Source organism: Hyaena hyaena, unplaced genomic scaffold, assembly GCF_003009895.1.
Source record: "Hyaena hyaena isolate Hyena2069 unplaced genomic scaffold, ASM300989v1 scaffold_0, whole genome shotgun sequence".
Taxonomy (NCBI): Eukaryota; Metazoa; Chordata; class Mammalia; order Carnivora; family Hyaenidae; genus Hyaena; species Hyaena hyaena.
In genome coordinates this window covers 9,871,741-9,891,025 of record NW_024080632.1, presented here as the reverse complement: position 1 = coordinate 9,891,025, position 19,285 = coordinate 9,871,741, and the positions used below count along the sequence as shown (strand labels likewise).

Genomic DNA, 19,285 nt, shown 5'->3' with positions numbered 1-19,285 from the left:
CCAAACAACACAATAGCCACGGCATATTTTGAATAATGCAGCCGAATTCGATACCAGCTCCATCCCAAACGGCAAACAAGCCTGCTTCCCTCGCCAAATCGGAACCGCAGCTTTATTCGGGAAAAAGGGAAGGAGAGGCCTTCCCTCGCGCCCTCCGCCGCCGCGGGGGGTCCCACGCGACCCCCCCCCCCAAGCTCGAGACCTCCCCGGCGGGGGCCCCGTCGCGACCCCGCGCGCCGCGCTCCTCCTCTCCCCAACGCGCGCCCTCTCGCTGCCGGCGCCGCTAGGGTTAAAAGTTACCTCTCGGTTTCTTCTGCCTGCAGCCCCCCCCCCCGGGGGCCGGATGATGTAACCCCCCTCCCCGCGCCCTCCCCGCCCCCCTCCACCATGTGACACTTTAATTAATAATAGCGCCGTCAGCACAACAAACGCACAACACAAGGAGAAACTTGGTGTCCAGGGGAGGCCCCCGGCGGCTGGAGCGCGGCGGAGGCAGGCGCAGAGGCCGGAGGGAGCGGAGGCGAGGGGCGGCCCGAGCGCGGGGAGGGAGAGCGGCGAGCGGTCATGTGCCCGTGCCCCCTGCACCGCGGCCGCGGCCCCCCGGCCGTGTGCGCCTGCAGCGCGGGCCGCCTGGGTCTGCGCTCGTCCGCGGCGCAGCTCACGGCCGCTCGGCTCAAGGCGCTCGGCGACGAGCTGCACCAGCGCACCATGTGGCGGCGCCGCGCGCGGAGCCGGAGGGCGCCGGCGCCCGGCGCGCTCCCCACCTACTGGCCCTGGCTGTGCGCGGCCGCGCAGGTGGCGGCGCTGGCGGCCTGGCTGCTCGGCAGGCGGAACTTGTAGGAACGCGGGGCTTCTTGGTGGCGCCGGAGCCGAGACCCAGCCGGAGCGAGCAACAGGTACGCGAGCGCGCGCCAGGGCGCGGTGGCTGGAGGCCGGGCACGCAGAGGCAGGCCGGGAGCGGGGAGCGACAAGTTGGCTTTCCTCTCTTCCCGTCCCCTTCTTCCTCGGCTCCCTTCTCGCGCCAGGAGCGCCGGGCCCCTCGCCTCCAGGCCCCATCTCTCCTTCCAAGTGTCAGGTCGGCTCTTTCTTTCCTCCTCTCTCGACTCCTTAAGCGCATCTTGCCACGCTCTCCGGTGGGATGGCTCCGGGGGGACTTTGGCCTCCGTCACCCCCACCGGCGCCGCAAGTAAACACAATGCAAGTAAAAAGTGTGCTTGCTCGGAGTGCGTGGTTGCACGCTCCGCCCCAGAATTCTCATCTATCGCGGGTTCGAGGCAAGTCTCCCGTCCTATTCCAAGCCGTCTGCTGGTCCTAAGTCGCCACTGTCCCCAAACCCTCTTCGTCCTCAGTGGCACTTCCCTCGTTTCTGTTCCTCGTTCTCTGGCGCAGGGGGCGCCTCTCTGGATTGCCTCCCCCTCCAGGTTTCCGCGGGGGCGCTTTCCTCTATGGCCCGCGCACTTTGCAGTTTTCCTCTGCTTTGCCAACTTCTTTACTCCTTCTGCAGCGAGGTGTCCCGTGTAAGGAGCTTGGCCTCTTCTTTACCAGAAGGTTGGAGCTGGGATGAAGCGGAAGGTGCCCCCAAAGTGGGCTGGGATCTGAGGCTGCTGGGGAAACCCCAAGGGGAAACCTTAATAGAAGAGCATTTATTGAGCTCCTTCTGAGTGCTAGGCCCTACAATGCTTCGGGAAGGAATGTTTGAAAGCTTGCGGTACGCTAGGCACTGCGAGCTGGTGGCGTGGGGCGTATTGAACCCCCAGGGTGTTTGCTACCTGAGGGAGAAAGGCGCTGAGCATCTTCTGTGCACTAGGCCCTTGGGGTTGGGGATTTATTGAGCACCAGCTGTGCGCCTAGGGGGGCAGACGTGTAAGGGATTGACTTCTCCGATTCTGGAACAGAGCGGAGCTGCAGAGAATGGGGAAGGGGAGAAAGATCAGCGCGAGCCCACCATACGTGGGTCTAGGGCTGGAAGGTGAAGGTCGAGGCCGAGAAAGCCGGCGGCCCCGGGTGCCACGACCGCGCAGATGCCGAGCGCTCGGCCGCGGCCGAGTCCTGGCCGAGCCCCGCCGTGCGCCGGCACCCTGGGAAGCTGGCGCGGCGCCCGCGGAGAGAGGCGGCAGCCGGAGCGTGGGGGGTGACAGCGCCAGGGGAGCTGCGGGGGTGCGCAGGGTGTGAGCCGGGAGCGCGGGCGACAGATGTCGCGTGGGCCGGCGCAGCATCGGCGCTGGCGAAGAGAGGTGCGTGCTTCGGGGCGCTCTCTGCCCGGCCCCTGGAGGCCCCATCTGGGGAGGGGGGCTGCCCTCCGCTGGAAGGGGTCAGGCAGGGGCTGTCGAATCCCAGAGGCAGGAACCACCTTTTGGACGCGGCGCGCGGGATGGGGGTGGGGCAGAAAAAGGGAGTTGAGCGAGAGGCGCCAAGCCCAAAGCGTGGAATTTACGGAAAGGCGGACAGAAAGTGGAAAAAGAGGGAAATAAAAAGCGGGCGGCGAGACCAGGGAAGAAAACACGGGGGAGCTGGAGAAAAAAGAGAGACTGCTTGGAGGACAAACTGCAACATACTGGGGAATATGAATTAGAAGGAAGACGCGAGCAAGTGGAACCCAGGCAGAGGGCCGGGACGCCGCTTCCCGCGGCCTTGGGGTCCAGGCGGGGCTCGGAGAGCGCTCCCGGCCCCGGACGGGGCGGTGCGGGATGCTGAGCGCCCACCCCCGGGGGGGCGGCGGAGAACAGGCCGTGTGCGCGTCGGGGCTGGGGTGCTCCGGGCCCCGGGGTGGAGGCGGCCGGGAGGTGGCGGGAGACTTCCGAGAGCGCGCGCGGGGAGGACGGAGTGCGCGCCTGTGCGCCCAGGCCGGGAACGGGGGGCGGGGGTTGGAGCTGGGAGACCCGCGCCCACGCAGCAGGGGAGGGGGTCCGACTGGAGCTTTCTGGGCGCGGCGGCGGCGCATAATTGTCGGTGTGGAATATATCGCCCCCTCCTCACCTCGTTTCTGCCCCCAGAGTTCCGGGCCGCTTCTCGACTCCAGGCCATCCTTGGGTTCTTCGTTCCCCTCCCGAGTCCCGCCCGGCCTCCCCGGCAGCCACACCCTCCCGAGCTCTCCCTCCTCCGCTGCCCTAACCCCAGGATGCCCGCGGCGTTCCTCGTTCCCGCCGCGCCGCGCCTCGCTCCCTCGCGTGGCCTGGGGTTCGCCGGGCTGGGGCTCCCAGCCTCCGTCTCTATCGAGAAACTCGCGTCCTCCGCCCGCCACCTACGAGCTGCACCCCGGGACCTTCCGTGTGCGTTTGGCTTACCTGGGGGGACACCCATCTTTTCCCGGCCTCTCCGGCGAGTTAGGAAGAGGTGAAAGAAAATCCACCGGAGAAAGACAATTTGTTGAGTTCCGCATGTGGTCCTCTCCGCCCTTCTTGCCCGAGAGGGGAAGTGGGGATGCGCACAGGATGCCTTAGGTATCTGAGGGAGGCCGTTCTTTTAGACGTTAAGGGTGCACTTGGCTATACGCAGGACAGCACTTTCAACAAGCTTATTTAGAGCCTCTACGGTGTACTTTTCTCCGAAGTCATCATGAAACAGACACCTCAGACTCAGTTTTCCCGTATGTAAAATGGGGACAATAATAGCCCTTAATGGCAAGGTATTGTCAAGAGGGTAAAATGAATTCACCTAGAGTTCTAGAACAGTGCCAGAGGCATAAGAAGCAGATATAAAGGTAAGCCATCGTGCTTACGATTGCGCATTTAGTACCCTTCTTTCCCCCAAACAGACAACACTCTGTTGTTAGTCGGCAATTTTCCACCATCCCTACATGTTCTCTTGGGGAATCAGAGCCAGAGCGGCCAGGACAGTACAAAGGTAAAGAGCATGGGTTTAGGGATCAGATGGGGCTGGACCGAAGTCGCAGCCCAGGAACTTGCTGGCACTGTGACCTTGGGCAGGAATCATAACCTTTCTGAGCCTTTATCTGAAAACGGGAGCTGTATCTCTTCTAGAGTGTCAAGGAGGTTAATAGGGGAGCATCCATCTAAAGTACCCAGAGCAGCGCCTGGCATTTAGTTCACTCATCAGAGGCTGTTATGGAACAGGCAGTGCCATGCTTATTATTTCAAAGGGGAAACGGAGGCAGAGAGAGTTCACCTGAGTCCCAAAGGGCTGGTAGCAACATCAGAAATGGAATTGGGAGTTTCTGTCTCTGAGCACACAGCCCCCCTCCCACCCCCCAGATGACTTGGGGCGGGGCACGGAGGAGAAGACACTGGCAGAAAGCACAGGGGTGTGATGAGTCACGAATTCCTGCACTAGCGACATTCTCTTTCTCTGAGAGCCTCAGGGGAGGCTCCTTGGAGGCTGAGGAGGCCAAGAGGAGATGGGTGTGATTTAAGCAGTCACTGCAAAAGGTTCCAGAGAGCGGGAACAAAAGATGCTCTCTGGTGAGCACTGGCTGGTGGGGGAGGGGAGGGAGGCAGAACTGTGCCTTGGGAGGGGACCGGGAGGGAGAGAGAAAGCAGCTGGGGAGTCTGGCTGGGAGAAAGGGCCAAAGCGGGGGCAGACTCTTGCCTTGGGACTAAGAAGAAGGAGAGAGAGAGGACTCTGCAGGCCCAAGAGGCGACCTGGTGGGCGACAGGGAAGATAATGGGCCAGCAGCAGCCCGCTTTAATGAATTAATGACAGCCTGGCCTGCCAGAATGAAGTGCTAACTGGTTCTTGGCAGGTACTTTGGGGACTAAGTGGTTAAACCTGGAGGCGCATCCCACCAGCCTCCCACCCAGCCACCGAACCCCTGCCAGGATTACTTCTAGAGCTTGAAAGCCTAGGCCAGGGGAGGGAGCAATCCAAAGAGAAGGAGACAGCTGTTGGGGAGGTACCCCCCGGGAAGGGGCCAGATGTGCAGGACCTTAGCAGCCTTCCCACCACATGGGTCCTGTCTGGAGTCACCCGCTTGCCTAGTGAGAGGCCAGGGCACAAGTGGCTGAACTGTCAGTGTAAAAACAGCTGTAGCCGGGGATAATGAACTACACCCCAGATGTGGGCTGGGTGGGTTGGCAGTTTCTGGGTTTTGACAGTAGGCTTTTCAGACCTACCCTGGGGGTGGAGGGAGTGAAGTGGGGGCTTCTCTTTCCCCTCTGGTCATCACCAGTGTGATGTGTGATCGGATTTCATGGGAACAATGGGATGCCCCACAGTATGTGACTTGCTTGTCACATAGTCGGTATACAATCGCGGTGTGATGAAGAAATGAATCAATCCGAAACTATTCGAGATGAATAGTCATTCTTCGTTATTGAGTACCTACTACTGCATGAAGGGCATTGTGGACACAGGGAAGACCGAGACAAAGAAGTCCCTGCCCTTTAGGGGGAAGAGGCAGATGATAAGTTCAGAAAGATCGTTCTGGTTATTATTGCTGTACAAAGAATTACTGCAAAGCTCAGTGGCTTAAAACAATGATCTGACCATGCTTATACATTCTGTGGGCTAGGGGTTCAGATATGGCATAGCGGGGGTGACCTGTCTCTGCCCCAGGCTGGTCGGGGGCTGGAATCGTGGTGGGCACGGGATGGAGGTAGTGGGGATGTTCACTTCACCTCCTGTGTGGCCTGGGCTTTTCCAGAGCCAGCCAACCTGGTGACTCCGAGCTCCAGGATCACGTTTTCCAGGGGACCCAGGGGAAGCTGCTTTGCCTTTTCTGACCCAACTTCAGAAGTCACTTAAAGTTAGAAGTCACAGGGCAGCCCATATTCAAGGGGAGTGGCAAGCAGACAGGAGATAAGGTGGCCATTTTTGGATTATGCAATCTAACACAGAGATAATTTCAGAAAGTGCCAAGGACTCTGATGGTGTTACAGGAAGGTCATGTAATAGAGAGCCCGGGGGACTCCCTCCTTACCTGCGGTGGTTAGGGATGGCCATTTTTGGAAGGAGCCAGGGGACCGGTGACGAGAATGACCAGAAGCAGCCAGCCATGTGAAGACCTGCATGAAAGGTGCTCTGGGAATAGAACAGTGAGTCCAGTGGCCTGGGAAGCGAGTCTTTGCGCGGCGTGTTTGAGGAAGAAACAAAACCTGAGTAGTGTGGCTAATGCCATATGAACTTGGGGAAGAAGTCTGAGAGGTAGGGAAGGGCTAATCAGGCCATGGGAGGGCGGCCAAGTTTGGTTCGAAGGTCAATAGGAAGGAGGGGGTAAGAAAAAGCAAAGCTTGGAGGGGCTTTCATCAGTAATGGGATTCACAAGTGCAGAGAGTGCCCGGGCAGGTGCCTTGTAAGGCGGGGAATTAGACGTGACGCAGGAAAAAGGGAAAAAGATGTGAGTCCATCACCAGCTACGAGGCGCACACTGGGATGCAGGGATGAACGAGCCCTGGCTCCTGGCCTCGGATGCTCCTAGACCTCAGGGGCTGGAGATGCTGGCTCTGACTCTCACCCCAGCCTCACAGTGGAAATGAGCTAGTTCACCTTCCACCAGGGTCTGAGAGGTCCTGATGAGCTCTGAGAGCTGCCCAACCTTCCGGGCCCTCAGAACACTGGCTCCTGCCTGGATTTCTGTTATGTAAGAAATGTCACCAATCAACTCAGCATCATCTCCTGTCTCCTTGCCCTACACTGCTGCCCCTGCTAATGGGTGGGGGAATCTCTGTTTTAACCCACATCAGTGAGATGCATCCTTTTGTTACTGCCGGATGCCCAGGGGACGAGAAATCTCCTTTCCCCTCCCGGGGAGAGAAAATTGGCTCCCCCCACAGAGTGTTGCCATCACTGAACCTTTGCTCCAAAGGCCACAGATTTGGGCAACATGAAATGAAGTTCTTTTGGGAAACTTTAAGTAATAGCCCTATTCAAAATTATCTTGGGGCGCCTGGGTGGCTCAGCTGGTTAAGCATCCCACTATTGATTTTGGCTCAGGTCTCTCCTAGTCCATGAGTTTGAGCCCCATGTCAGGCTCCTCACCGACTGCCGACAGTGTGGAACCTGCTTGGAATTCTCTCTCTGTCCTTCCCTCTCTCTCCCCCCTTCTTCCACGTTCTCTTTCTCTCTCAAAATAAATAACCTTAAAAAAAAGTCTTAAAAATAGCTTTTTCTTGATTACAAAAAATATTACATGTTCATTAACAAATATTTGGAAAATGCTGAATAAAAGACACTTTTTGTCGATGACTTCTATCTCACTACCCACTGTTAATGTTTTCTTTTTTCTTTCTTTCTTTTTTTAATGTTTATTCATTTTGGAGAGACAGAGACCGAGCGCAGGTGGGGGAGGGGCAGAGAGAGAAGGAGACAGAATCCGAAACAGGCTCCAGGCTCTGAGCTGTCAGCACAGGCACCGATGCAGGGCCCGAACTCATGAACTGCAAGATCATGACCTGAGCTGAAGTCGGATGCTTAGCTGACTGAGCCACCCAGGCGTGCCCCCCCCCCCGTTAATATTTTTGATAGACTTCTTTCTATTTTCAAAAATACACTGATCGGGACTTTAACAAAGGGAATCATTCGCTCTAAATATATTCTCTGCAACCTGACTTTCCCACCCTAGCATAGGCATCTCTCCGTGCCTCATAATATTTTCTATGACATACTTAGAGGTCGCTTCTTATTTCATCATTCTGCTGTTCTGCTATTTATGTTCCCGGGAAATCCACTATTGTTGGGCATTTAGGTTGTTTCCAACATGATGTTGAAGCATTCTTATATATAACTCTTTGGGCACATCCCAGATGTTTTCTTAAAAATGCCTATAAGTGGACCTTTTATATCAAATCATCTGTAAACATTATTTCATTATAACAGTTGTCTCAAGGGTATAAAACCTTTTTTTTTTTCCCTTTAATGTTTATTAGTTTTGAGAGAGACAGAGACAGAGCATGAGCAGGGGAGGGTCAGAGAGAGAGGGAGACATAGAATCCGAAGCAGGCTCCAGGCTCTGAGCTGTCAGCACACAGCCGGACGCGGGGCTTGAACCCACAAACCACGAGGTCATGACCGGAGCCAAAGTTGGACACTTAACCGACTGAGGCGCCCCCCCTTTTTTAAAACTAGGCTTCATGCTCAGCATAGAGCCCAATGCAGGGCTCGAACTCATAGCCCTGAGATCAAGACCTAAGCTCAGATCAACGTTAATCGACTGAGCCACACAGGTGCCCCTGGGGGGATAAAATCTTGTGGTAAAGGCCCAGAAGGGTTTTCTAGACAAACATTGCCATTCGTTCCCATATCTCATTCATGCCGCTGGCTTCTGTGTATAAGATGGGTTTGAACTCAGCTCCTGAGTTGGCTGTGACCTTCCTCAGCTCAATCTATGCTGTTTTCTTGTGGCACGTTCTTCGTGACCCACACCTCTGGCTGCTGTTGGAGTGCCCAGGAGTAGGGATGCCTCCTTGCCTGTCCATCCCAACGTTGGGAAAGGGCTCCAAGTGTGAGCAATGTCACTAAGGGCTTAGAGAGCTTGCCCACTCCCTGGCTCTATCACCCTGGTACGGCCGTGCACCATGTACATCTGAGATTCTTGGGTCTCGCACATGGTGCTTAATAAGTATTGAAGGAAGCTAATATATGCTGATGATGGGGAAACGTAGTTTTGGCAGGGGGAGGTCTGCAGAGAGCGGGCATGTGTCAGGGGCAATGGGATGCATTTAAGGAGAGGTCACTTTCAAAGACAGCCCAGATTTAAAATGTTTTAGTTGGCCCACCGTGGGGCCCAAGTCTTGATTTTGAAAATTTAACTGCTGGTAACTGTTTATCCTCTCCACTCAGATTTCATGCCGAGGCAGGACAGCTTGGTGGAAAGTGACATGAACTTTGGAGTCAGGCTGACTTTTGGATCAGGTCCGAATCTGCCATTTACATAATGTCCCTTTACCTTCTGAGCAGTATGAGGCATGTCACTAGGTTCAGAGAATGGTAGAGAATGGTACATGATAGTGCGGGGTATGTGTTGTTCTTATTTGGGATAAAATCCAGTCCCCGGGTCCGTATTCACAGTACAGTGGGATCTCAGGGAACTTTTGCAAGTCTTTTGTTTAAAGCCGTTGCCAGTCTTCCCTCCCCCACTCTGTGGCTCACCAGCAGCCTGTGTAAGCCACCGTGCCAGGGCTGGGAGAGCCTCCAGAACAGGACTCTGCAACCTGGGCAACACGGGCTTCTAGGTCCTCCAAGAGCGCCAATCAGGTCTGTTTTGCCCACCATTGTATCATAGCCCCCGGCATGGTGACTAGCACAGAGCAGGCATCCAGTAACTACTGAATGAATGGATGGATAAATGGATGGATGGATGGATGCATGGGTGGGTGGGTGGATGGGTGGATGGACGGATGCATGCATGGGTGGGTGGATGGATGGATGGATGGATGGATGGATGCGTGGCTGGGTGGATGGCTGGGTGGATGGCTGGGTGGATGGATGGATGCATGCATGCAAGGGTGGATGGATGGATGGATGGATGGATGGATGGATGCGTGGCTGGGTGGATGGCTGGGTGGATGGCTGGGTGGATGGATGGATGCATGCATGCAAGGGTGGATGGATGGATGGATGGATGGATGGATGGATGGATGGATGGATGGATGGATGGATGTGTGGGTGGGTGGCTGGATGGGTGGCTGGATGGACGGATGGGTGCATGGGTGGGTGGATGGCTGGATGGATGGATGCATGGGTAGGTGGATGGGTGGGTGGGTGGATGGATGGATGGATAGATAAATGGGTGGATGAATGGGTGGGTGGATAAATTAATGAATTGAGGGGATGCCTCAAGGAATTTGGGAACCCTCCAAAATTCCACATAAAATTGGCTGACTTCATACTCCTGCATCTCTCCCTACTTGATGGACAAACCAAGGCTTTGATCCAATTCTCAAAAGATCTAGGACCATAAAAGGTCACCATTCTAGAACTACAGCCAGAGTTTTAAAGACCTTTAAAGACCAACTGACCCAACTCCCTCGCTTTCCAGACAGAGACACTGAGGCACAAAGATAGCTGCCAAGGGTTGAGATGAGGTCAATGCCGGCTGACCCTGTCTAAGAGTTTGAACAGGTGTTCAAACCTGGTTGTCTCCTGGCCGAATCTGGACCATAGTTGGGGTTTTGTTTTTTTTTTTTTTTTAACTGCCATGTCGCCTCCCCTCTCCCCAGCACTGAAAAATCAGGCACTTTCTTTTTCTTTTCTTTTTTTTAATTAAAAAAAAAAGTTTTATTATTTATTTTTGAGGGAGAGAGGGACAGAGTGTGAGCCGGGGAGGGTCAGGGAGAGAGCGACACACAGAATCCGAAGCAGGCTCCAGGCTCAGAGCCATCAGCACAGAGCTTGACGCAGGGCTCGAACTCACAAGCTGTGAGATCATGACCTGAGCCGAGGTCGGACACTTAGCGTGTCCGACTGAGCCACCCAGGCACCTCAGGCACTTTCTTACAGAAGCCTGTATTCCCAGTTTTTCTTGAAAAAATGGGAAGGTCTCACAAGACTGAGTCTGTATTCCCATGTGGCGGCAAAAGCGTGGATGAATATCGGAAGGCCCTTTAGAGGGATACAGACTCTCGGGGTACCCCGAGCCGCCCCGGACACATTTGCTGGCCCCACGCATGCATTTAAATTTGCAAGCCCTGCTTTTGGCGACCACCTTGCTAGACGTCCCTGGGTGCATACACACACCCACACACATACCCTATTTTAAATAAGTGAGATCATCTGTTCGTGTTGCTCTGTACTCTTGCTTTCCCCACTAAAAATAGACTCCTGAGCTCTTCCTGTGTCAACGAAGGAAGGTTTCATCACCCTTTTGAATGGCTGTATGGTGCTCCATTGTTAGACGAACCATGATTCACTTTCTTGGTCACCCGCCCCCCGAGGGACATGTGTGCTGTTTCTCATTTCCCGATGGCATGAGGTATATTCTTGTTTGGACAGTTTTGCCAAAGGAAAAAAAAAAAAAAGTGAAGTTCCAGGTGGTGAAATGATTAGGGTCCAGGCAAGTGCATGTTATAATGTGATATATCCTGCAAGACGCTCTGAGGAGGGTCTGCCCACTTGATTTTGGTGTCAGTTCTCTGCTGCGTCGCTAGCTCCCTGCCCTCGGTGCTACCAGCCTGGAAGTCCAGGTAGCACGCAGAGTCCACCTGCTGGGGGGACGACTGGGGGGCTTCGTCGGTTAAGCGTCGGGGTTCGGCTCAGGTCAGGATCTCGCGGCTTGTGAGTTTGAGCCCCGCACTGGGTGCTGTGCTGACAGCTCGGAGCCTGGAGCTGCTTCGGATTCTGTGTCTCCCTCCCCTGCTCATGCTCTGTCTCTCTCTTTCTTTCAAGAATAAATAAATGTTAAAAAAAAATGTAAAAAACACACAAAGTCCACCTGCTGTAACTCAGTGTCTGAGGCTCTCGGTTCTCTGCTCTCCCCCCCAAGACTTTACATAATCAATAATCAATAATCAATAACGACTCACCAAAGCACTGGTAATCACTCACTGAAGCACTGATTACCACCCTCTGACAGCCGTGATATCTACTCCCTGGTAGCACTGATGATAACTAGTCGCTGGTAGCAGAATGCCAGGCACAGAGGAGCCACCATCCCCTCCAGCAGCGGCCGGACGGCCTCCTCTCTCACGTGCCTCAGAGCCAGCCTCCTGCCTTTCTGATCCCCGCTTGGCACCCACCTCCCTAAGCGGGCAGCATGAACTCCAGGGCTGGAGAGTGACACGACACAGGCCAGAGCAGTCCTCCCTCTCGGAGGATTCGTACGGAGACCTTTGTCCCCATGACTCAGGTGCTGGGACTAACCACTGGGACCATCTGAGCTCCACAGTCAAAATCAACGCCCCGAAACCAAAGATGGAGAGTGGGGATGTCGCCGCCATTATTCACTCGCTCACGTGCCCACCGTCACCCAGCAGGCTGAAAGGGGCCCCCGGTCTGTGCCGGGCATTGCACTGGGCTCTGGGGACCCAGGGGTGAAGGGGAGACACACGGTGTCCGTTAATGCACAGAAAATATTCTGGGAGGTTTAGGGTCACAGGGAAGGGGGGTTTCCTTTTATTTCTTTATCCTTCTCCGCTGTTTGAATTCGTAACTTAACGTGTGCAAACAGCAAGAGCAAAAAAGGTGTTTTTAAAGATTAAAAACATTGGGACCTCTTAGGAGGGAAGTCAAGAGTCTTCATCTCAGATATAGGAGAAGGGGGTGAGCCTCTGGCTTGACCTCCTGCCTCAGTGGACCTCGCCATTCACAGCCTCCCCCCTTCACACCCACAATGGGGTGACAGGACCGTGGCCCAGGGAGGCAGGTCCCCGAGGGGCCGTGTCCTCCCCTTGCCCATCTGCTCCCTCCGTACGGTGGGTGCAAAGTGGAAACAGGGACATTTATCAAAAGGCAAAGTTTCATGAATCTCTGCAGCTGTGAGCTTTGGTTGTGAGTCAGCATTTGAGAAAGTGTTTTGAGCCAAGTTTGAGGAAAAACATCTCAGGGGGTAGGACCATGGCTCAGAGGGGTGATGGACTTTGTTTTTTAAAAATACAGCTGAGGGGTGCCTGGGTGGCTCAGTCGGTTAAGCGTTCAACTCTTGATTTCGGCTCAGGTCGTGATGTCATGGCTTGTGAGATCGAGCCCTGCATCGGGTTCTGTGCTGACATCATGGAGCCTGCTTGGGATTCTCTCCTTCTCTGCCCCTCCCCCACTCGCTCTCTCTCAGAATAAACATTTAAAGAGTAAAATAAAAATACAGCTGACTCTTGAATAACATGGGTTTGAACTACACAGGCTCAGTTAGATGCAGTTTTATTTTTGGATAAATACAGTATAGTGCTGTCGATGTATTTTCTCTTCCTTACAATGTTCTTAATATATTTTCCTTCCTCTAGATTACTTTATTCTAAGAATAAAACAAATACAACACACAAAAATAGGTGCTAATTGACTGTGTATGTCATGAGCAAGGCTTCCAGTCAACATATGAGTTAAGTTTTCGGGGAGTCAAAAGTCACGTGGGGATTTTCAACCACGTGGGGTGGGGAGGTGGACGGGGTCAGCGCCCCTAACCCCTGCAAGGGTCAACTGTGGTTTTAAATACGTAATTACTATTTGTTCCTTGCAAGGAAAAATAGAAAAATAACAAACAATACAGAGGCATATAAAGTGCTGAATGTGCTCTTTTACTCTGTCCCAAAGCCACTCTCTCGTGTAACTTTCAGTCTGGGGTACATCACAACAATCATAATAGCAGACCTTACTATGTGCCAGATGTCAGTGCCGCACATGTGTTAATAACTTTTAGTCCTCACATCGACACGGTGAGATTCACTGTTCCTCCCCCCACTTCCATATAGGGCAACTCAGGCCCAGAGAGGTTAATAACTGGCCTAAAGTCACACAGCTTTTAGGTGTGTGAATCAGGATTCCGACTCAGGCATTGGGCTCGAGAGTCTGTGCTCTTAGCCATTATGCTACTTTGCATATCTGCACACCTTGTTTATATGGATATATAGATAGAGATATACAGATCTTTGTACGTGTGTACAGACACATACACGTATACATAGTCGCTAAAGGCAAAAGATCTGGGATCACGCTATCTGGCCGTTTGCTCTTTTCAATTAAGAATTGTAACATGGGAACGCAAACTGGAGCAGCCACTCTGGAAAACAGTATGGGGGTTCCTCAAAATATTAAAAATAGAGCTATCCTACGACCCAGCAATTGCACTACGAGGTATTTATCCAAGGGATACAGGTGTGCTGTTTCGAAGGGGCACACGTACCCCAGTGTTTATAGCAGCGCTATCAACAATCGCTGAAGTATGGAAAGAGCCCAAATGTCCATCGACGGACATTGTATATATATACAATGGAGTATTACTTGGCAATCGAATGAAATCTTGCTATTTGCAACTATGTGGATAGAACTAGAGGGTATTATGCTAAGTGAAATTAGTCAGAGAAAGACAAATATCATATGACTTCACTCATATGAGAAATTTAAGATACAAAACAGATGAACATAAGGGAAAGGAAGCAAAAATAATATAAAAACAGGGAGGGGGACAAAACATAAGAGACTTAAATATGGAGAGCAAACAGAGGGTTGCTGGAGGGGTTGTGGGAGGGGGGATGGGCTACATGGGTGAGGGGCATTCAGGAATCTACTCCTGAAATCATTGTTGCACTAAGTGCTAACTAACTTCGATGTAAATTAAAAAAAAAAAGAGTCGTAACATACTTCAGGGCGCCTGGGTGCCTCAGTTGGTTAAGTGTCATTAACTGTCAGATTTCAGTTTCGGCTTGGGTCATAATCTCACAGTTTTGTGAGTTTGAGCCCCACGCCAGGCTCTGTGCTGAAAGTGTAGACCCTGCTTGGGATTCTCTGTCTCTCTCTCTCCCTCTCTGGCCCTCCCCTGCTCACACTGTGTCTGTCTCTCTCAAAAATAAATAAACTGAAAAAAAAAAAATTAAAAAAAGAATTGTAACACACTTCGATCTACTTCCTTCTAGTCTGCATGGAGCTTAATGTGCTAATCCAGTCTCCTACTGATGGATATGTGGGTTGTTTCCAAACTGCTGTTATTAGGAACAAGCTGGAGGGAACACCCCTGACCATATTTAGGTGACTACTTCCGTGTGCTAGAGCCCTAGCCATATCATGTCCCTTTTAAGGTTCTCAGAAGTGTATGCACGGGCCCCCTCTCGGAGGGTGGGACGTGGTGACACAGCACCACTGGCCGTGCAGAGGCATCCTTCTGATGTCCATCTGTCACTACGGACACCAGCCTGCAACCAGTATGTAGGCAGGTGTGGGAATCTGTCCACTTAAGTGTGCGGGGAGGCCCGTAGGAAGACACGTTATGGGCTTAATGACTTACAGGTAGGAAAAGCGAAAATCCTTTGCTGGGTCCTACCTAGTTTTGCAAGAAAATGCCATTCCTTCTGTGGATGGAGCAGATTAGTGCCGTAAAAATGGTTTTCTTACCTCTCCTGATGCCATGTTTATGTGCCCTTCATCACTTTCAGTGGACATGTCAACGCAGCCTCACCCTGCACAACTTTGGGGTGCAGGTCCCCTGGATTGAGCCATATGTGTCTCTGCCATTGTGCTCTACTCTGGCCCTTTCTCCATGTCCATGATCCTTCCTTTTCCCAATTAGTATTGTTTTTGAGAGAGAGAGCTTGAGCAGAGGAGGGGCAGAGGGAGAGGGAGAGAGAATCTTAGGCAGGCTTCATGCCCAGCAGAGGAGCCCAATGTGGGGCTCAAACCCCCAAACCATGAGATCATGACCTGAGCTGAAATCAAGAGTCAGACGCTTAACCAACTGAGCCACCTGGGCAACCCCTCCTTCTTCCAAATATTGAAAAAATATGAATGCATATTTTTTTTAATGTTTTATTTATTTCTAGGAGAGAGAGAGAGAGAGAGAGAGAGAGACAGCGTGAGCAGGGGAGGGTCAGAGAGGGAGGGAGTCACAGACTGAAACAGGCTCCAGGCTCTGAGCTGGCATCAGCACAGAGCCCGACGCGGGGCTCGAACCCACGAACCGCGAGATCACGACCTAAGTGAAAGTCAGACGCTTAACTGACTAAGCCACCCAGGCGCCCCATGAATGCATATCTTAAAGGTCCAGTTCAAATCTTGCTTCCTCTCTGAAGCTTCCCCGGTGAGCACAGCCACACCCTGACTTCTGAGTTACATCTACACCCGTGGACAATGATCTTCCATAGTTTCAGCCTCTGACGTACCCCGTCTCCCAGAAAAAGACAGGAGGCAAATCGAGGGCAGGTACCAGCCTCATCTAGTGCCCAGAACAATGCTTCGCATAAAGTCAACACTCGTGGTCGCACATAGATGCGGCTCCTTTCTCTGCCTCCAGCTTTCCTTTTTGCGCGTGCTAAAGGCATCATCATCCTCTTAAGCTAATGCTGGATGGTTCCACCGAGTTTTTGAAGATCGGTGTGACCAGGAGCCAACAAAGCGAGTTTTTATAAATTGAGCATGTTTGTCAAACTGAGTTGGTGGATGACTGATCGACTCAGCACCCCAGGAACACGAGGGGTGGCAACGCAGTAATGCAGAGGTGCTGCTGTGCTCTGCCCTCATGGGATGAAGGGGAAATGCAGGTTCGGGGTCACAGGGCACCTCTGCTTCCACCTGAGCAGATCAGGGCAAAAGGACTGAGGTTACTGACTTGGATGACTGTCAGCCAACGTAGACTGTAGGGTCCATGGGATTAGGAGTCCCTTCATTCATGCCGTCATATATATCGAGTAAGAGTCCAAGTAGGAGGCAGGGAATACGCCCAGGCGGGGTAACCAGAGAAGTAGTTAGTGAAGGTTTGGTGACGGAGTGTAGACAGGGTTTAGCAAACCGAGTGCCACAGGGCTGGCCACAGAGGAGAGCCATCCCGCCCTGGCCGGAAGGGCTGAGGTGAGGGAGGAGGACTGGGAGCCCGAAGAGGAACCTGGAGCCCAGCCGGAGAGCTGAGCCTGGCAGGCGCTGTGACCATGACAGAGTGGGAGCCAGGGAATATGTACCCAGGTCTTGTACCCCATTCGGACTAGACCCTTCTATGGACTAGACCCTTCTGTGGACTAGACCCTTCTATGGACTAGACTCTTCTGTAGACTAGACCTTTCTATGGACTAGACCCTTCCATAGACTAGACCCTTCCGTGGACTAGACCCTTCTGTGGACTAGACCCCCCAAGGAAACCTGCTGGTGCAGTTTGTACAGATCAACATGCCAGATTCTGCTGACGGAGAAAGTGATCTCTCTCCCACTTTGTCTCCTACGCCGCTGGACTCTCACTGCTCACCGTGGCACTTCTGCCACCTGCTTTGGAGTAATGTGCTGTCCTCCTCAAACTTACAGCCTCCGCTAACTCTCCAGCCTCACCCCTCCCCGGCCCCATCAGCCAGGCTTTGCTGAAACCTCATCAGGCTCCTCGATTGACCTCAGGGTATTTTACTGCCGTGTTCTCTCCCTTGTCCTGCCTCTTCCCTTCTTGCTCGCCACCTCTCCATCCCCTTCCTCTGCTCCCTCTTTCTCCTTCTTCCAATGAAATTCCCCTGCCAGAAAAATCCATCCTTTTGAAGGGCTCAACGCCATGGTTATGATACTTTATACTTCCAGAGTTGTGCGACCAATCCCACAATCAATTTTAGAATGTTTTCGTTTCCCCAACGGAAACCCTGTCCCCATCAGCAGTGACGCCCCAATTCCCTCCTCACAGCCCTGGACACCCTCTAATCCACTTCTGTCTCTAAAGACTTGTCCCTTGTGGACATGTCCTGTACCTGGCCTCATACAACTTGTGATCTTTTGTGCCTGGCTTGGCTTGAAGTCATTGGAGCTTAATGACTTCAAAGTTCACCTAGGTTCTCGTGTGAGTCAGTACTTCCTTTTTACGGCCTAATAATGTTTTGCTGGATGGAAACTCTTTGTTGTATTTGTCAGTTGATGGACACATGGGTTGTTTCCACTTTTTGGCTATTATGGATGCTGCTGCTGTGAGCACTGATGTCCAAGGTTTTTTTTTTTAATTAATTATTTATTATTTAAACATTTTAAAAATGTTTTATTTATTTCTGAGAGAGAGAGAGAGAGAGAGAGCATGAGCAGGGGAGGGTCAGAGAGAGAGGGAGATACAGAATCTGAAACAGGCTCCAGGCTCTGAGCTGTCAGCACAGAGCCTGACGCGGGGCTCGAACCCACGAACCGTGAGATCATAACCTGAGCCGAAGTCGGACGCTCAACCGACTGAGCCACCCAGGCACCCCGGTTTTGGATGAATGTGTTTTTCGATTCCCTGGGGTATGTGCTATTTTTGCTGCCCTTCCCAGAATGCCTCATCTTATCCTGGGTAATTCCCTAGCATCCTACAGTGTCAGGAAGGGTCTCTGCCTCCTGCTCTCAAGAGCTCTCTCTGACTCCCGCTTTCCCTTGTAGGCTCCCCTAGCTCATGTTTATCCAGACTGGTCTTCACATGACACTTGTCATTGGTATCAATTTCTTCTCATCTCTTTCTGTTGCCTTCAGAGACCCTGAAAGGCAAGAACTATGTCACTGGATTTATAACTCCGAGCGTAGTTCTTGGTATGTTTGGCAATGAACGAATGAATGAATGAGAATGAACAAATGAATGAATGAGAATAGAGACTGTCCTAAAAGCCTGCCTTGAATATGGATCTATGAAATGAACAGATGAAGGGCCTGTTCCTGATTTAAAAGGGCAAAAAGGCAGCATCATTCGATATTCTCTTTTTTTAATGTTCTTTTTTTTTTTTTTTTTTTGAGACAGAGAGAGACCGTGCATAAGCAGGGAAGAGGCAGAGAGGGAGAATGAGATGCAGAATCCTTAGAGATGTCAGATGACAGAGATGTCAGCACAGAGCTGGATATGGGGCTCGAACTCATGAGCTGTGAGATCATGACCTGAGCTGAAGTCAGGCGCTTAACTGACTGACGCACCCAAACGCCCCTATATTCTCTTCTTTGGTCACAGAAGATGCTTATGTCTGAAAACAGAAATGGGTGTGTGTGTATGTTCAAATGTTTGTTTAGGGAAGGCTGCTGTATGGACAGGGCTTTGGCTGGGGTGGGGGTGGGGATGGGCGCTAAATCTAGCTTCTGGGGAACCTCCCCTCCAAATCACAGCTCTGTCTCTCGCCGCTCTCTCCCATCCCCCTCCACCTTCCGACATCCAGGGCTGGCTGCGCAGAGGCCCAAGGCACTGACGTCATCCCCAGCAGCTGTCTGCACGTGCCTACTGACCGAAATACACATCTTTATTTCTGCAGGTTGGTGAAAACCCTGTGTCCTTGGAGAAAGCTGGTTCCCGTTTTCCTGAGGGGGAGCCCAGAGCTTGAAAGGCCGCAGTTGGCGCTTCGAGAAGGAAGTGGAGAGGCGCCTGGAGCGATTGTAGCAACGGCAGAAAGGGACTGGGGAAGCCCTTTGCATATCCAGCTGCAGTAACAGACACCCCAATGCTATTTACATACAGCTCTCTCTATATATATAAAAAAAGAAAATATGAATATTACTATTCAGTGCATGTCTTGTCGAGGACACGGTCCCCTCCCTTTTCTGCGCCTTCCTGTGTGAACTTTGATGCTTCCGTGTCTGGGGCACCAGAAGTGAGGTGCGTACTGTGTGCCTGGAAAATCTGCAAAGACTGGTGGGAATCAGCCCCAGAGTCGACCAACCACCCGGGGAGGGATGCTGGCAGAATGAGGGGGAAACTGCAAAAGGCAAAACAGAAAGCAAAAAGGAAAAGCGAGGTGGACTAGGGGCCAGTTCTGTTAGAGGAGTCTGGGATTCCTCCATTTCTAAGTCT

The 19,285-nt window shown here is 52.5% G+C and overlaps 1 protein-coding gene across 1 annotated transcript; it reads left to right on the top strand.

Moving 5' to 3' along the window:
- Positions 1-558: 558 nt before the first annotated feature.
- On the top strand, positions 559-19,042 carry HRK (harakiri, BCL2 interacting protein). The gene is made up of 2 exons (XM_039255486.1): positions 559-896; positions 18,750-19,042. The coding sequence occupies exon 1, from the start codon at positions 565-567 to the stop codon at positions 838-840; it is 276 nt and encodes a 91-aa protein (XP_039111417.1). The 5' UTR covers positions 559-564; the 3' UTR covers positions 841-896; positions 18,750-19,042.
- The last annotated feature ends 243 nt before the right edge of the window (positions 19,043-19,285 follow it).